General features: G+C 45.9%; 2 protein-coding genes across 8 annotated transcripts in view; one reads left to right on the forward strand and one right to left on the reverse strand.

Moving 5' to 3' along the window:
• Nucleotides 1-5,190, forward strand: part of tp63 (tumor protein p63) — a 47,196-nt gene extending 42,006 nt beyond the window's left edge. For 4 of the 6 annotated variants that reach the window (XM_061780158.1, XM_061780159.1, XM_061780160.1 and 1 more), the window contains 2 exons: nucleotides 4,203-4,296; nucleotides 4,381-5,190. In XM_061780158.1, the coding sequence (XP_061636142.1) occupies nucleotides 4,203-4,296; nucleotides 4,381-4,674 (388 nt within the window). In that variant the 3' untranslated portion in view covers nucleotides 4,675-5,190. Of the gene's footprint in view, nucleotides 1-4,202 lie in introns of all 6 variants that reach the window. The other 2 variants (XM_061780162.1, XM_061780163.1) reach the window with 2 other exon arrangements.
• Nucleotides 5,191-6,220: 1,030 nt separating this feature from the next.
• On the reverse strand, nucleotides 6,221-15,408 carry zbtb11 (zinc finger and BTB domain containing 11). Of its 2 annotated transcripts, XM_061780130.1 has the most exons (11): nucleotides 14,804-15,408; nucleotides 12,985-13,256; nucleotides 12,360-12,591; nucleotides 11,494-12,044; nucleotides 11,083-11,412; nucleotides 10,645-10,932; nucleotides 9,579-9,978; nucleotides 8,753-8,870; nucleotides 8,520-8,678; nucleotides 7,219-7,394; nucleotides 6,221-6,939 (listed from the first exon to the last, which is right to left on the reverse strand). In XM_061780130.1, the coding sequence occupies exons 1-11, from the start codon at nucleotides 15,111-15,113 to the stop codon at nucleotides 6,407-6,409; spliced, it is 3,369 nt and encodes a 1,122-aa protein (XP_061636114.1). In that variant the 5' UTR covers nucleotides 15,114-15,408; the 3' UTR covers nucleotides 6,221-6,406. The 2 variants fall into 2 exon arrangements, with proteins under 2 accessions (XP_061636114.1, XP_061636113.1); XM_061780129.1 differs by having other exon boundaries at nucleotides 11,083-12,044; nucleotides 14,804-15,407.
• Nucleotides 15,409-18,102: the final 2,694 nt, after the last annotated feature.

Consider the following 18,102-nt stretch of genomic DNA (forward strand, 5'->3'; position numbering starts at 1 on the left):
GAGAACTCGAAGGGCGTGATTGGGAGGAACGGCCCTCCCGATCACAATCCGAGCGGTGTTCTGTTATTGGACTTCTGTGCTCTTTACGGCTTGTCCATAACGAACACCATGTTCAATCATAAGGGTGTCCACGCGTGCACTTGGCACCAGGACACCCTAGGTCGCAGTTCGACAATCGACTTTGTGGTTGTGTCATCGGATTTGCGGCCGCGTGTCTTGGACACTCGGGTGCAGAGAGGGGCGTAGCTGTCAACTGATCACCACCTGGTGGTGAGTTGGCTCCGATGGTGGGGGAAGATGCCTGTCCGACCTGGAAGGCCCAAACGTATTGTGAGGGTCTGCTGGGAACGTCTGGCAGAATCCCCTGTCAGAAAGAGTTTCAACTGCCACCTCCGGCAGAACTTCACCCACATCTCGGGGGAGGCGGGGGACATTGAGTCTGAGTGGACCATGTCCCGCGCCTCTATTGCCGAGGCGGCCGACCGGAGCTGTGGCCGTAAGGTGGTTGTTGTCTGTCGTGGCGGCAATCCCCGAACCCGTTGGTGGACGTCAAGCTGAAGAAAGAGTCCTATCGGGCCTTTTTGGCCTGTGGGACTCCTGAGGCAGCTGATGGCTACCGGCTGGCCAAGCGGAATGCAGCTTTGGTGGTCACTGAAGCAAAAACTCTGGTATGGGAGGAGTTCGGTGGGGCCATGGAGAAAAACTTCCTGATGCCTTCGAGGAAATTAAGGTCCACCATTCGGCGTCTCAGTAGGGTCACCGAGGTGGTTAAAAAGCTCCTCGGTGGCAAAGCCCCGGGGGTGGATGAGATTCGACCGGAGTTCCTAAAGGCTCTGGATGTTGTGGGGCTGCTCTGGTTGAAACGCCTCTGCAATATTGCGTGGACATCGGGGACAGTGCCTCTGGATTGGCAGACTGGGATGGTGGTCCCCCTTATTAAGAAGGGGGACCGGAGAGTGTGTTCCAACTACAGGGGGATCAGACTCCTCAGCCTCCCTGGTAAGGTCTATTCCGGGGCGCTGGAGAGGAGGGTCCGTCGGGAAGTCGAATCTCAGATTCAGGAGGAGCAGTGTGGTTTTCGTCCTGGCCAGTTCTACACCCTCGGCAGGCTACTCGAGGGAGCATGGGAGTTAGCCCAATTGGTCTACATGTGTTTTGTGGACTTGCAGAAGGCGTTCGACCGTGTCCCTAGGGGAGTCCTGTGGGGGTGTTTCGGGAGTATGGGGTACCGAACGCCCTTATACGGGCTGTTCGGTCCCTGTACAACCGGTGTCAGAGCTTGGTCCACATTGCCGGCAGTAACTCGGACTTGTTTCCGGTGACAGTTGGACTGTCTGCACTTTGTCACCGATTCTGTTCATAACTTTTCTGGACATAATTTCGAGGCGCAGATGGGGTCCGGTTTGGTGGCCTCAGAATTGCATTTCTTCTTTTGATGTGGTTCTGTTGGCTTCATCAAGCCGTGATCTCCAACTCTCACTGGAGTGGTTTGCAGCAGAGTGTGAAGCGGGTGGGATGAGAATCAGCACCTCCAAATCTGAGACCATGGTCCTCAGTCGGAAAAGGGTAGCATGCCCTCTCCAGGTCGGGGATGATATCCTGCCCCAAGTGGAGGAGTTCAAGTATCTTGGGGTCTTGTTCACGAGTGAGGGAAGAATGGAACGGGAGAGCGACAGGCGGACCGGTGAAGCGTCTGCAGTGATGCGGACTTTGTATCGGTCCGTTGTGGCAAAGAAAGATATAAGCCGAAAGGTGAAGCTCTCGATTTACCGGTCGATCTACGTTCCTACCCTCACCTATGGTCAAGAGCTGTGGGTCGAGATCCCGGATACAAGCGGGCGAAATGAGTTTCCTCCGCAGGGTGTCCGGGCTCTCCCTTAGAGAGAGGGTGAGAAGCTCGGTCATCCGGTAGGATCTCCGAGTAGAGTCGCTGCTCCTCCACATCGAGAGGACCCAGATGATGTGGCTGGGGCATCTGATTCGGATGCCTCCCGGACGCCTCCCTGGTGAGGTGTTCCCGGCACGTCCCACCGGGAGGAGACCCCAGGGACGAACCAGGACACGCTGGAGAGACTACGTCTCTCGGCTGGCCTGGGAACGCCTTGGGTTCACCCCGGAAGAGCTGGGTGAAGTGGCTGGGGTGAGGGAAGTCTGGGCGTCCCTGCTAAAGCTACTTCCCCCGCGACCCGACCTTGGATAAGCGGTAGAAAATAGATGGATGGACATTTACTGAGGCACCATAGAGACAATATTACATCCCATATACTCAAAAAATTTGGTTTGGCAAAATATGTCCCCTTTTAACAGGATTCTTATTAGACGATTTTTTTTTCCTGGGGAAAGTCAGGGGTGGGGGTTAAGATCCAAAATTGGTCCTAAAATATTTTTAAAAATTCTTTAACCCCTGCTATTACACCCTCCCCCCCCCCCCCCCCCCCCCCATAATTCTCGTATTACGTTTTTCTTGGAAAACATGATTTTCTCTTTGATCTCACAAAATTCCAACTTCTTTTCTCATAAAAATCTGAATCACAATATTACCTTTTTCACTTACACACAAAACGCCATCTTTGACAACAGGGCAAGTACAGTGGACCACCGGAATCCGCGAGGGCTATGGACCGGGGCCGCCCGCGAATAGTTGTACTGTACTGAAAAATTAAATACTTGACCCCATTATAACTGGCATGATTTTTTTTGTTTTTGAATAAGTGGGGAAATACCACCAATAAGCAGTTTCAGTTTTTATATGACTGCGAATACTTTCATATTGTTTGTTTGTGTTGCATTGTTTGTGTTCAAATACTTGTTGCTTAAAGGGTTGTAACTTGTAACACAACAACATAGATGCTATGTAGCGCTAGCGTTAGGATGTCAATGGAGTTTCCCGTATTTGTTGACGTTAGCATTTTGCTACCGGACTTAAGGATTTTATGGATTTTTATATGGATTTTTAAAATACACATCTAATTGTCTTTTTTAAGTTTAGTTTGACAGTAAAGTTCAAAATGGATTGGCAACAAACAGTTTTATGAAAATTTTTCACTACTCGTATCTGCCAACCGACTGCCTGTCAGGAAGTGAATTGTTCTCCGCCACCATACAGCGTTCGTATCTTAAATTTGAGCTAGCAAGTCAAAGCAAAAAAATCGTCTAGACAGACTATATCTCAAAAATTGGCACCACTGTATGTTCATAATAAGCTCACCATCACCCAAAAAGTATTTTTGTAATATTATATTTCTTGAAAAAAAACCTGGTAAAATTTGCTGAACTTTCATTTTAAAAAATATGACAATAATAAATTAATATTCCACATTCAAAATATTTTCTAATGTCCGACTTTCCCTGAAATTTTTTTTTTTAAAAACCAACATACAATTTGTCCATGTAATATTACAACTTTTTCACAATATTGAAAGATAGACTTTTCCCCTGAAGAAATACATTTTTCTATAAAAGACATTCTTGTAATCACTTTTTCCTGATAAATGACGTTCATATTGAAACAAAATTCTAATCCCACAACTTTCTTAAAGGTCCCATAGTTTACCAAACCAACTTTTTCTAGTATATGGGAAGTTATATTGGCTCTACGGTGCCTCAGTAAATATGTGAAATATGAATTAAAATCGTCCACGCATTCCTGAGTTCCAGATGTTTTTCTGCCGAGAGGCCAAGAATCAGGTCATTCGAGTTTCTCAAGCTTATCTACGTAACTCGCGAATATCTCCGCCTACCTCTCTGCTCCCGAGCCAGCACTGCCAACATAAACACGTGTGTTCTCACAAGTGGGTGTTCTACAAGGAGGCAACCAATCAGAGGAAAGGGGGCGGTCTTAGCCAAATATAGACAAAGAGGATACAGAACTGGGTCAAACAGAAGTAGCTGTCAGAAGGGCCTTTTCTGGACACTTGTGTGACAAAAGCAAGGTTTTTTTTTAAAAAATGAAATTGACACTTTTATACTCAGTCCATATTAGAGAGTCACTCTATGGAGCCAAAATATGGGACCTTTAAAAAAATAAAAATTCAAAAATACATTTTGGGGGGAAAAAGTTTTGTAAAAAAAAAAAAAAAGGTCCTTCTAATGACCCTTTTTTCTCGTAGTTTAGTTTTCCTTACTCGTAGAATACGAAGTATTTTTTCAGTTATGGTAATTCTGCTCAAAATTCAACTAATGCACATTCCACCCCCTTGCAGCTTCCTCATTCGTCTGGGCTGCGCAGGCTGCTTGGATTACTTCACAGCACACGGTCTAAGCAACATCTACCAGATTGAGAACTATAACATGGAGGTGAGCCCTCAGCCGTCAATCACAGCCGAGTGGAGCGCCGCTACGCCTGCGTCCACTAACGCTCCCCTGTGTCATGACCACTAGGACCTGTCGCGGCTCAAGATCCCCATCGAGTACCAGCATGCCATCTGGAAGGGCATCCTGGAGCACCGGCAGGCCATGGACTTCTCCCCCCCGCCCCACATCGTACGCACCACCAGCGGGGCGTCTGCCGTCAGCTCGTCCGAGGCGCGCGGCGAGCGCGTCATCGACGCGGTGCGCTTCACCCTGCGCCAGACCATCTCCTTCCCGCAGCGTGACGACTGGTCCGACTTCTCCTTCGACCTGGATTCGCGCCGCAACAAGCAGCAGCAGCGCATCAAGGAAGAGGGAGAGTAGGACTGGACAAATTACGGAAAAAACAAAAACAAAAAAACGCCCGGAACATTCCCCAATTTTTTGTTTTTTGAGAGACGTGCACTTATTGTTCTTCTGCACGGTTCAGATTTCTTGAGAGCACTTAAGAAATGTTAAAAGTGTTAAAAAAAAAAAATGCATTTCCAAGTCCTGATTGTACATTTCAAGTACGCACTCTTATCCCTATATTTAGCATCATTTCAATTTCAAGTGTTACCCACTTTTATGTTGTATTTGGTTGAGGATTATTACGTGAAATTACTGTATGTACATGTTGTATAGTTTGGTTTTGTTTTTGTCATCAGGAAATAAAAGAACGTTCAAAGTCAGAAATCAAAAGAAAGAAAACATTTTTGTACAATTTCTACTGTAAATAGGTCGAGGCTATTTTGATATAAATCCAAAATAAATATCCACCCTTCTTGACTACTCCAGTGTCTTATTTGAAATATACTTTTTGTCTTAATATAAATTCAAAATAAATATCCATGAATACTCCACTGTGTCTTACTCATTTTGTACAATTATATATGACAAGGCTGAGTAGTCTTACGATATTTTGTTTTAGCTTGACTAATTATTTTTACAACTGTATGGCAGAGCAAATCTACTTTTAGTTGGATTATACTCATTTTTACATATATGACATGGACCACTCTCTTAGTTGTACAATACTTTATTTCATTTGTAGTTTTACTTAAGTTCCATTATACTTTACAATTATATGACTGGATGAGTAGTTTCACTTTAATTTTATTTTACATATTTCTACAACTGTATAACAGGGTGAATAGTTTTACTTAATTGTACTTTTTTGTGGTTGATGTGAGTAGTTTCACTTTATTTTAGTTTGATTATATTTATTCTTACAATTATATGACTGAGCATTTTACCTATCCTTTTTTTTTTTTTTTAACAATTGTGTGACAGGTTGAGTAGTTTTGCTTTATATTGCTGTATTTCTATTTTAATTATTTGACAGTGTGAAGAGTTTTATTTTTAAGTTTTAGTTTAACTATTACACGGTGGATAGCTAGCCACCCACCCATCCATCCATTTTCCGCTTCTCCTCCCACGGGTCGCAGGCGTGCTTGGAGCCTATCCCAGCTATCTTCGGGCGAGAGGCAGGGTACGCCCTGAACCGGTCGCCACCCAATCGCAGGGCACATAGAAACAAACAACCGTTCACACACACATTTACACTTACGGACAATTTAAGAGTCTTCAATTAACCAACCACGCATGTTTTTTGGAACGTGGGAGGAAACCGTAGTGCCCGGAAAAAACCCACACAAGCACGGGGAGAACATGCAAACTCCACTCAGACGAGGCCAGATTTGAACCCGGGTCCTCAGAACTCTGAGGCAGATGTGCTAACCAGTTGTTCGCCGTGTCGCCCAGTGGATAACTAAACAAACTAAATCTTGGCACAGTTGTTGTGCGGGCAATTAGATGGTGTAGGTGTATCTCACGTATAATTAAGAGGTCAACACAGCAGAAAGATGTAAAAAAAAAAAAAAAAAAAGGAGATGATGCAGTGTTGTTTATTTATCATCACATAAGTGTGTGTGTGTGTGTGTGTGGGGGGGGGGCTGAAAGGGCCCAAAAGCCATCATTCCTCCATTTTTGTCAAAGCTATTTACACAGTTAAAATAGAAAGAGCGGTGCAGGCTTAACAAAATAATAAGTCCGGGATGATACAATACAAATAGGTCTACTCTACCTCGGCCACCTCCACCTCCATGGTCTGAATGGCGTCGGGCGCCTCATCCAGCTTGACGCCAGTCATGGCCTGCTGCGCCAACACGTAGTTGACCACCTGCATGATGCCCTGGTCGGACAAGGTGGCCAACGAGCCGTCGACCGCCTCCGCCTCCTGCACCGCCTCCACCGTCTCCTCGGTGATCAGCACAGTCTCGATCTCCTCGACGGCGGAGCCGTGGTCCGGCGTCTGCGCCTGGCGCAGCTCGGGCGGCAGGTCGGCCGCCAGGATGCTGACGGCGTGCTCCACCTGCGTGCCCTGGTTGTGGAACTGCAGCGTGTCCTTCTCCAGCATGATCTTGCCCGGCAGGCTGTCGGCGTGGTACTTGGACATGTGCTTGCGCAGGGTGCGCGCGTCGATGTGCGCCTCCTGGCAATTGGGGCAGACGTAGGGGCGCTCGCCCGTGTGCGTGCGCACGTGGCGCTTCAGGGAGCGGGCGTCGGCCCACGCCACGCCGCACGTCACGCACTCGAACGGCTTCACGCCTGAAAAAGAGGACAGAGAAGAAAACCCAAATGTTTTGCCTACGCAGACGCCTTTCGTTATCCCTGCGTTTCGTGTCTCTCAAGTGCTGTAAAAGGGTAAGCTTTTTATTATATTGATTCTTATACTTAAGTAGATCTTTTGTTAGGGTTTCAAATTAGGACTTCAAGGTTGTGTTAGGGTTTGGAAACCGAATTGCGGGTTCGAAACCGGAGTTAGGGTTGAATGTTAGGGCTTGAAATGAGTGTTTCCTAATGATGTTTTGCTTCGCAACTTTTCACCTTGGTGGTTGTTGATGTGCCTCCTGTACTCTCGGAGCTGCGTGAACTTCCTGCCGCAGTGCTCGCACTCGCGCTCCAGGTTCTGCTTGACGCGGCCCTTCTTGCCGTGCGTCGCCTTCTTCACGTGCCTCCGGAACAGGGCCTTCTCGAAGAACTCCTTGCCGCACACGTTACACCTGAACGGGAGCAAGAGGACGCCATTTCGTGTTGGAAAGTTGGACTTTAACCGGGGGTAGCGCTTCAAGCAAAGGTTCGGGGTTTTGAAGTGTGTTGAGAGCAAAGGATACGTTTTCAAATTAAGGTTTCAAGCCGTTGCGAGGGTTTTAAATTCAGGTTTCAAGCTTGAGTTAGGGTTGCAAGATTAGTTTATGCTTGAAAATTACAGTTGCAAGCCAGTGTCAGGGTTTAACGCCTAGGCTATGGTTTCAAGCCAATTACGGTTTCAAGAAGGAATGGGCGAGTACCAATACCAGACATCGGAATGGGTCTGATACCGACCTTATTTAATGATATCGGGTACTCGTAAAGGCTGCTAATACTTAAGGCAAAAAAAGAATATCGATTAAGTCCTCCTCGCGTAGTAGTTGGCGCTACAGTGCAGAAGTTTGACACATCGACGAATCATCTTTGTTCACAATGATGTCATTGTGTTCATTCCCAATTTATGTATCAAAGGTACGAGTGGTATGGAGACTGTATGGGTATCGTGAGTACTCAAAAGTGAATAGTCGTACTGGTATCGGTCTGAAAAAAGTATCGAGCGTCCCTCCAATCAAGCTTTGGTTAGGGTTTGAAGTCAGTGTTAGGGTTTCAAACTTTGGCTTAAGGTTCATATTTGGGTTTCAAGTCAGGGTGAAAGGATTTTACAGTTTGTTTGTTTAGCACAGAGGTTAAGAGTTTTAAGGTTTCAAACCAGGGTTAAATTCGGATTTAAGGTTTGGGTTTGAAGATTTGGTTGGAATTTGAAATTTGGGGTTCGAACCAGGGCTACGGCTTCAAAGTAGGGTTTCAATTTGAAACCTTAAACTTTCAAGCCCAGAGGAAAAGATTCAAATTCAAGGCTGTGTTAGGTGAGGTTTCAAATTGGGGAACGATGGGGGTTTCAACTAACATTTTCAAGCCAGGGTTAAGGTTTAAAGCAAATGGTTAAGAGTTTTAAAGAAGCAATTCATGTTTCAAGCCAGGGTTAGGGTCTCCAATGCGGGTTTTCAAGTCATGATTTGGGTTTCAAGCCGGGGTTAGGGTTTCAAGCAAAGGTTAAGATTTCAATTGAAGCTTTCGTTCCCGGGTGCACGTCTCACTTGAAAGGTTCGGCCACGGTGTGCGACTTGACGTGCGAGTACCAGTCCTTCTTCCAGCTGTAGCACTTGCCGCACACCTGACACTGGAAGGGCTTGAGGCCCATGTGCTTGTTCATGTGCTGCTGCAGGTCTCTGGCCTCGTAGAAGCTCTTGTCGCAGCTGCGGGTCAAGCACACTCGCCGTCTTTATGGCGGAAGGAACGTCCGATAAAAAGACGCGGCGGCGTTACTCACTGAGAACACGCGTAGGCGCGCACGTCAGGCTTGGGTTTGTGCTTCTTCAGGTGTTTGCTCAAGGCCGACGCTCGGTGGAACGTCGCCCCGCACGTGTTGCACAGATACTTGGATTCACCTGGAAGACATTGAATACGGCGTCATCGATGAAAACGCTCCGAACACGGCGCACATCAAAGTCCGCCAAAGTCACACGCCGCCGTACAAAAAGCTTTTATCTTCACAAAAGCAAACGTCGGTCTTGCGTCATCTTACCCAACTTTGTTTCATAGGTGAGCGATGCAATCAATATGGTGATGATCAGACGACACCGGTTCATGTCGGCAAAAAAGAATCTGCGTGCACTGACTTGCCTTCTTTCTACAACGATGCGATACAGCCATCGATTTGAACAAAACAAGCCTACTCAAATGTCTCGCCTCACTATTTGGACTCATCGACTAAAACAACTTCTCGACTTTCGATATAGGCAACAAAACCTATTAAACCGCAAAACTCGTAGCAGTTTAAGAAGGAAATGTGCGTCGCTGATGTCAGCAAACTCACGCAGATTTCACTGTAATTGTGTGCTGGCCAAAATCTGACTGAAAATCAAAATGCCATCCTAAAATTACCACAGAGTCTATTTTGGGTGTGGGGGGGTCTTTTTTTTCTGCAAACATCTTTTTAGTTAGGGTTTCAAGCAAAGGCTCGTTTCAATCTTGGGTTAGGGTTACACGTCTAAATTAAGGTTTCAAGTAATCTTCAAATTCAGTTTCGGCAGACGGGTTAGGGCTTTAATCCAAGCCGCACGAGTGTAGCGAACGCTCGGTCGCGTGTTGCTGACCGGTGTGCAGGCTGGTGTGCTCCTCCATGCTGCGCTTGCTCACGAAGGACTTGTGACAGTACTGACAGTGGAACTGCTTGGTGACGTCATGGAGCGCGCGATGCATCTTCAGGCCGTGCTTGTGGGCGAACGTCTTGCCGCAGACCTTGCACGCGTGCGGCCGCACGCCCGTGTGGTGCAGCATGTGGATGCGCAGCGAGTACAGCTTGGGGAGCGTCTTTCCGCAGATGTCGCAGACGAACTCGCGCTTGGCGGGGGGCCACGTCGCCTTGCCGTCCTCGGCGAGGGTCGAAGACGAGGACGCCGATTTGGGGCCGGGCGCCCGCTGGCCGCTCTGCTGCTTGTGGCGGGCTAGGTGGGCGCGCAGAGAGGCGGCGTACTGGAAGTCTTTGCTGCACAGCTGCAACACACACAACAAGTTGACTTAACTGACTTTTTTGTCAGTGAGGATATGAATGAGGAATTAGGGTGTTAGGACAAGGTTAAGGTTTCAAATCAGGGTTTCAAAACAGGGTGAGGGTTTGAAGTTAGGGTTTCAACCCCCTGTTAGGGTTTCAAATTAGAGTCTCAAGCCAGTGTGAGGGTTTCATGTTAGATATTCAAAGTTGGATTAGGGTTTTAAATTGGGGTTTTTAAGCCAGCGGCAGGACTTTAAATTAGAGTTTCAAGCAGAGGATTAGCATTCCAAGTTAGTGTTTCAATGTTGGGTTGGTTAGGGTTTCAACCCAGGGTTAGTGTTTCCAGTTAGGCTTTCAATCTTAGGATAGGGTTTAAAATTAGAATTTCAAACCCTGGTTAGGGTTTCAAGTTAAGGTTTAGGGTCTCAAAAGAGGGTTTCTACCCAGGGTTAGGGTTTGCAGGTAAGATGTTAATCTTGAAGTTGGCTTTCAAATGAGGGTTTCGCCAGGGTTATAATTTCAAATTAAGGTTTCACTCTTGGGTTAGGGTTTCGACCCAGGTTTGAACTTTCAAGCCAGGGTTGGGGTTTCAATCTTGGGTTAGTCTTTCAAATGAGGGTTTGAAGCCTGTTTTAAGGTAGGAAGCCAGGGAGTAGGCGTCTGCTTACGCTGCACTTGTATCCGCGACTTTTGTCGTGCTTCATGGCGTGCATGATGAGAGCGTAGCGGCGGTGGAAGGACAAGCCGCACTCTGAGCACGTGTGCTCGCCCTCCGCGCCGCCCTCAGCCGGGACCTCGGCGTCCCGCTCGGCCGCCGGCGGTGCGACGGCCTCTGTCGAGCACGTGTCTCCGGCAGAAGCGTCCGGTTCCCGGTCCTCCGCCGACCCGAGTTGTCCTCCCACCGGGTTCTCCTCCGGCTGCTTGGGAGGCCGCCCCCTCTTCCCAGGTCTCGCGACCTATAGAAGGCTTGTGGTAATTGGATCATGTAATAGACACAAGAACCTGCTGCTTACCAAACCGGCAGCACCTACCGAGCTAAGTAAACAGTCTCACAGATGAATTTTAATGTGGGCACACGAGTAATTGATTCTCCCGTGTCTGCGTACCTTTGGCGTGGGGGCGCCACGTGGCGGCACGGCGGCCATCTTCACGTCGTCGTCGTCGTCGTCCAGACCCATGTGGAGGCGAGCGTAGCCGCCCTCACCAATGGAACGCTGCCGCAGTCGTCGTTGGTTGGCTTCCTGCTTGTCGTCATCGGCGGACGGTTCCGCCTCTTCCTCCTCGTCCTCCGGCGGCGGCGGCGGCGGCGGTGGTGATTCAAACACCTCCATCGCCACTTCCTTCTTCACCTTGGCCGGGCGCCCCCGTTTCCGTTTCGCGGGAGGTGGGGCGAGTGGTTCGGGCGCTGACTCTGACATATCGGCTGCCAGCTGGGTCTGAAGCTCGACCGCAGACACCATATTAACTTCTGCGGGCTTCTCTTGTTCGGGCTCCATGTTTAAGAGAAAAGTCTCTACCTCGTCCGGCTGCTCGATGGCCAGGCAGGCCGACACCACCGCCAGGGACTCGGTGGCGCCCGCCTGCCCGCTGTGGGTGACCACCGTCATGGTATCCCCCTCCGCGGCCACGAGGGCCGCCTGGTGCGTGATCAGCGTCAGGGTCTCGGCGCCCTCCACCGCCTCGGCCGTAACCGCCACCGGCTGCTCGGTGCCCGCGGGTGCCATGATAGCGAAAGACTCCCCCGCCACTGCGAGCCCAGCATGGGTGAGCCCCGCGTGAGTGACCACCGCACTACCGTCGCTTTGTATAGTGACCGTGTAGGAGCCCGCCTCGTCGGAGGCGGACTCCGCCGCCTGTCCGGCCACCACGGTGTGGCTTTCCCCCTGCTGGTACACCACCAGCCTCTGCTCCTCCACCTGCTTGTGCACCGACTCGCAGATCTGCAGCACCTCGGGCATCAGCAGGTGGCGCGCCAGGTTGGCGATCTCCGCCATGACGTTGAAGTTGAACGTCAGCATGGACGTGTAGGCGAAGTCCAGCAGAGGCAGGAAGCTGTCTTTGGTGAAACCTGGGTGGAGGGTCAAGAGCCACGGCGGCGGATTAAAGCCACGCGAGTGACGGCACACAGACATGAAAATAGTTTTGTCACAACACCAAAAATATGACTTTGATACAATATCTTGATGGATACTTAAAACAATACTAGGCTTCAGGACAGTTTTCGGTTCGGTTTCCAAGGCATGGGGGGGAAAAACGACCTTTTGTGCTACAGTTTTTGTATTGCAATTCATGCATGCCTGTCTGCCCCTGTGCAGGTCATATCTAATCCCTTTTGTGTTTCCACTCACTCACTGTTTTAACTGTACACAAGATGCGAACTCACCGGCGAGGTCGACCACAGCCTCGTGCGTGGACGCGGCGCCCTTCTCGAAGAAGAGCTCGTTGAAGTACTCGCTGCACGCCGCCAGCAGCGCCTTGTGTGCCCGGTACTCCTCGCCCTCGATCAGCAGCGTGATGTCGCAGAACTGATTGTTGAGGCGCTGGTGGTTGAGTTTATCCAGCACCGTCTGACCGTGCTTGGACAGGAACTGGTTTACCTCACCCTTGCTGTTCACCTGGGGGTAAAAAAAACAAACAAACAAAAACTTAAAACATCTCAGTGTGAAAGGGATAACTGAAAAGAACCAAGTCAAAGAACACTATGGACTTAAAAATACTGCTACAAAAAAATTGCGATATCGTTTCTTTTCTTTCTTCACGGTGAGGTATTGCAATACTTTTCTCGGGCAAGTATGCAATGGAAGCCTGCACAAAACACAGCGAGGGTCCAGACCTCTACCAGGACTGAAAAATCAGCAAAAGTACAAATGTGTTGCTAGCAGGCTACTTGCGTTTCTAAGAGGGGGACACAAATGTACAGTTTTGATTCGTGGGGTGGACTACGCCATTCACGCCACAATGCAGGGGTGTTAAAAAAGACGCTAGCGCAGCAGGCTAACAATACTTACATAGACCAACTCGTGCTTCTCTCCAGTCTTTGCCACCTTGGGTCTGTTCCGACCAGACGGGTCTGTGAAGAAGATACCGTCATCTGCCTCTTCTCCCTCCTCGCCCTCTTCTTCCTCCTCTTCATCGTCGTCCTCTTCTTCTCTGGAGGCCGCCTTGCGTTTCCTCGGCCGGCCGTATGAGCGCCCGCCTCCTCCGGAGCCGTCGTCCGCGCCCCGTCGGCTGGCGCAGGTGGTGCACTCGCGGATGTGGTCCTTCACGTGCTTCAGGATACCTTAAGATGGACAACAAACGGACGTAATCACCAATTCTCTACGTTATGATTATTGTGATAGAACACAATCATGCAATAATTACTGTGGAAAAGAAAACAATAATAGTACTTATTGCCACGAGCGAACAAAACCTCTTTACTTCTTCGTCACAAATGCAGACAGGCTTTGATGATAAAAGAAAACAATAACAGCCGTCTGCTGTGAATGAAATCCATACATTTTACCAAGGACCCCTTATTTGTCCAACAAGGTGCCTGACACAAAATAAATGAAGTTCAGCAACATCTGAGCAATAGATGCACAAAACACAGTAATAATAGGGTATTTACAAAATTGCCTCTCATGATGAATTCATCTTTTCCCCCTCACAGGATGTCCTTCAAAAAAGAATAAAAATGTAAGAATGTTGCTGAATCAGCACAGACAAGAGGCCACCTACGTCATACGTCAAAGGTTCTTTTCTAAAATTGGATTCCAGCCTGTGTGTGTGTGTGTGGGGGGGGGGGGTAATTTATGGATTATCACTTTAAATGGCGGGTGCTTGTAAAAGTCAATTATCAAACATTAAAGAAAACAGATGTGTCAGCGTGGTCTTACGGGCAAAGGCAAGATACAACTTTGGTGAATTTGTGAATAGCAAACTATGAACAGGCAGGAATTCCCCATACAGTAGTAGAGTCAAAATCACAGGTGTCAAATTGGTGGCCCGGGGGCCAGATCCGGCCCGCCACGTCATTTTATGTGGCCCTCAAGAGTGTGCATCGACTTTGTGTTTCTTGCTAAAATATCAAAATTGCAAATTGGCTTGACTTTGAAAAATATTGTGATATTGCAAGCATGTTTTGTTACCAACCCCCCTTTTAAAATAAACTGGATTCATACTGTAGTTGAACAAACTATTTTTACTGGCTTCTGATTTCAAAAGTAATTATCTATTAATTAAATAATAATAATCCACATTTTTGTTGTGTTTAGAACAAAGGCGAACAGAATTGTATTTGGGGAAAAAAATTATTAAAAGTAAATGAAAATGAAGAAATAAGAGACATAAACTTAAGGGGTGTGGCCTAGTAAAGGACCTCAACAGCGTGGCCTGGCTCAATAACGATTGGGAAGCGGTGAATTAAAGCAGCTATTCAGTATTAAAATATGTTGTTTATTCTTTTACATTCATTTTAACTATATTATTACTGTTTATTTGTATACAATACAATGCTGTGGACTGCTATACTTCTCATTAAAACGACTAGACATGATTTTGGGGGTGTTTTCCGCGAGCTGGGACGGATTCAAGGCATTTCCATTATTTTAATGGGGAGAGTGGATTCGAGATAAGTAAAAAAAAATAATAATAATAATAGTCAAATACCGGCGCTGTAATCTGACCACATGATGGCAGCAGAGAAAACGTGTACGTGACAGTGACGGAGGAAAACATTTGATGCGAAATGCTAACCCCTTCCTCGCTCATTTAACCCCACAACAAAGCTTCGTTGTGTGGCTGGGCGAGTCTCATTCCCCCCCTCCCACCGCCCTTCTTCGTTACCTCTCCACCAGTACTTCTGCGAGATGCTCTCCCAGGTGAGCTGCTGGTTCAAGTGCTCCCCGCCTTCGGGGACGTGCGTCCGCTCGATCAGTTCCTTCCTGCGCTCGTCCCGCAGCACCACCTCCAGCTCGGTGAACACGTCCTGGCCCTTGAGCCGCCGCTGGTAGTACAGGGTGCCGCCGCGGACCACGTAGCAGGCGGCCGCTTTGCGTATCTTCCGCTTGGTGTTGCCCGGCGTGCCCGGGGCGTACGGTTCGAGCTCGTCCGTCAGATAGCGAATGATGGCCAAGTAGCTCTCCTCGCACGACATACTGTTCGGCCTTCTTTCTCGTTTCTACTCGAGGCGTTTTATCGCTAAAAGTCGGCCGCTCTTCGGACGCGAGTTAGGGATGTTCATATATTTTTACACGCAAGTTTGAAGTTGAAATAAAGGCATGGTGAGTATTTTCGAGTGTTTTTAGTCAAGGTGGAACGGCAGTTTGTCGAACGTCAGGGTAGACGTGCCCGAACAGATAAAATGGCTGCTGCACAACCGGATGTTGCGTACGCGTTGGCGGAAGTGCGATTCGCCACCAGAGGGCGCTCTGGTTACACTTTTCACCAAAGTGGCGCTGTCAATGTTCAGTAATGCAAAATGTTATATAAAATGTAATATTTAATATTATCTAACAACAACAATACAATTATACAATAAAAATAGCATATTAAAGTCAAAATTGCAATTATTTGTTTTTGCAATGTATGTGTTATATTGAAAAAATTCATGAAAATGAAATTTGTTTTTGCATCAAGGCTTTATAATGAAAACAAAAAAATAATTGTATAGTAAAAATATGTTATGGAGATGAAACATACATGTAACGATGTGTTCATTAACTAATATAATTACATTATTTTATAGTTGTATTTATTGTTACTTAAAATGTGTAATTAAATTATTAAACAATTTTCCCATTGTTTGAACATAAAATATATATAAAAACAAAATATTTAGGTCAATAGCTCCATTGTTTTTAAATTTAGTATTTTATTTTTGTTTCTATGTTTCTTAGTGTATCATTTAATCAATAAACACATTACCTAATTTATTTCATAATCAAATAATTATATAACGGAAGATGAAATATTTAGATGAAATTACATGCTTCTTTTTATGAATGAATAATAATTTTACCACAATGCTAAGTAATTAAAACAAATGAAAAATAGGACTTACGTTTTAATTGCCTGTGCTTTTTATTTAAAATTGTATTAATAATTACCACCCTAGAGCACAGTAAAAATAACTCTTATTTATATATATATTTTTTTTTTGTTTAAAATGAAAAAGAATTAATAAAAGTATTTGTTTTGTTGTGTATTTTTACTCAAAATTGATCATTTAATAGTTTTTTTGTGTTGACTTTTGCATGAATTTATTTATACATACGTACATACACACACACCCATCTACCGACCGGCTCTGACCAGTCAGAGAGCAACTCCTGTCACTTAATAAGGCAGTGAAAATATCTGGGTATGATGAAAAAACAGCCGCATTTCCATAAAAGTCTGCAAGTCACTCAGCATTGTTTAATCCAAAACATGTCAAAGCGAGTGTATTGAGTCAGCGTGTTGACACAGATGACATGTTGCCTGTGAGTACACAGTAAACGCACATGATCAGGGCTCGGGTTTACAAAAACAAATAGAAATAAAGACAAGGTAACCCTCTCAAGGGTGCAGATAAGTCACTTTTCCTCACACTCGACCCTTCAACACACTGGGAAGCACTTCGTCTCAGCACCAGATTTAAAAAAAAAAAAAAAAAAAGGTCTTGCCTATCTGAGACGACGACCACAGAACAAAACGTAAGCTACTGATAGTTTATTCATCATGGATTTAATTGAATGAATTGAGTCATCGTGAATTAACTGCCACAATCATTGAAAGCTTCAAATGGTCTTCAGTGTTGACATTAGGTCCATTATAGACTAAATTGGCTTTGATGATTACGACAACATTTGTTTTGATAAAGACTAAATTGTCTACGTTCTTTGCAAACGCAGTTACGCAGTAATTTGTCTAAAATGTGTACACGAACGCGTTTGGTCAAAGACGAAATTGTCGATGTTTACGAAAACACATTAGGTTCGCTAAATACTTGTCTATACCGTGTTCTTAAAAAAAATGCTAGAATCAGTCTTTAAATTATAGATTCATTATAGAATACATTGTCTTGTGTTTTTTTGTTACTATTTTCACCACTTTCCTTATCATTTCCTCTCCGTTGTTCAGCTCTCTCTGTTGATGTTAGCATGTGATGCTACGAAAAGATGTTACTCTTTGAAAACAAGAAGCGCTTGTCTGTCTCTCACACAGTCTGACATCTCAAATCAGGATTATATAACCACTGATAAAGCCTATATTTACGAGTTACTCTTTGAAAACAAGAAGCGCTTGTCTGTCTCTCACACAACCTGACATCTTAAGTCAGGATTATATAACCACTGATAAAGCCTATATTTACTATATTTGTGTTTGTCACTTTGTCTTCCTTGAACAAATTAATGCGCAAATGGGATGGACATAATCGATTCATTGGCAAAATAAGAAAATATCTACTGTATTTGGAAGATAAACGCTTCCCAGGATTTCAGAAGATTGCCATTTAAAATGATGGTTTTCCTCATAGGTATTGTCCTCCAAAGTAACACCAACCCGTGTCAGGCAAAGCCTTCATTTCCTTGATGGGATTGATGAGGTACATTTACAGTACATCTACATACTGTCTTTGCAAAGGGTAATATTATACTGGCACTATGTGTCAGTGACAGGTGTCCCACAGGACTCCATTTTAGGCCTGCTGCTATTTACTTTATTTAAATGGTGAGGCTTTGTCAAGGTTGAGGCAAGGTCCTCGTGGCCAAGCTAAAATAAGAGCGGCCGTTAGGCTGGAGGTGTGCGCCAGGGGATGGGAATCCCGGAGTAGTTAACCATCTGGATATCATCTAGGCAAAATGTTATGTTCAATATCTGTGCTCGTTTTGTTTGTGTAACTAACTATGTTTTTTGCTTGTGAGTAAATCACTAAATTACCAACAAAATAATAGTAAATTCAATCATCAATCTTGTAAAAAAAAAGGAATGTTTACAATGGTATGTTTACATGTCAACCTTGTGAAAAACGAAATGTTTTTCATTTGCATAGTGAATTAACTAGCCCAAGATAGTAGATATTTACACACAAACCTTGTTCAATTAAGCTTGTTTTTTTTGTGTGTATCAGACTAAAAAGCTATCTAACCAAGTTAGCGTTT

Source organism: Phyllopteryx taeniolatus, chromosome 7 (assembly GCF_024500385.1).
Source record: "Phyllopteryx taeniolatus isolate TA_2022b chromosome 7, UOR_Ptae_1.2, whole genome shotgun sequence".
In the NCBI taxonomy this organism is placed as follows: domain Eukaryota; kingdom Metazoa; phylum Chordata; class Actinopteri; order Syngnathiformes; family Syngnathidae; genus Phyllopteryx; species Phyllopteryx taeniolatus.

What these genes read in the sequence shown, in the direction of transcription:
- zbtb11 (XM_061780129.1), bottom strand. Translation starts at nt 15,113, where the DNA reads ATGTCGTGCGAGGAGAGCTACTTGGCCATCATTCGCTATCTGACGGAC. An exon ending in AGAAGCACGAGTTGGTCTAT is followed by an intron (nt 12,592 to 12,984) that starts GTAAGTATTGTT and finishes TTTTACCCCCAG; the next exon opens with GTGAACAGCAAGGGTGAGGT. An exon ending in GCACACCAGCCTGCACACCG is followed by an intron (nt 8,871 to 9,578) that starts GTCAGCAACACG and finishes AATGTCTTCCAG; the next exon opens with GTGAATCCAAGTATCTGTGC.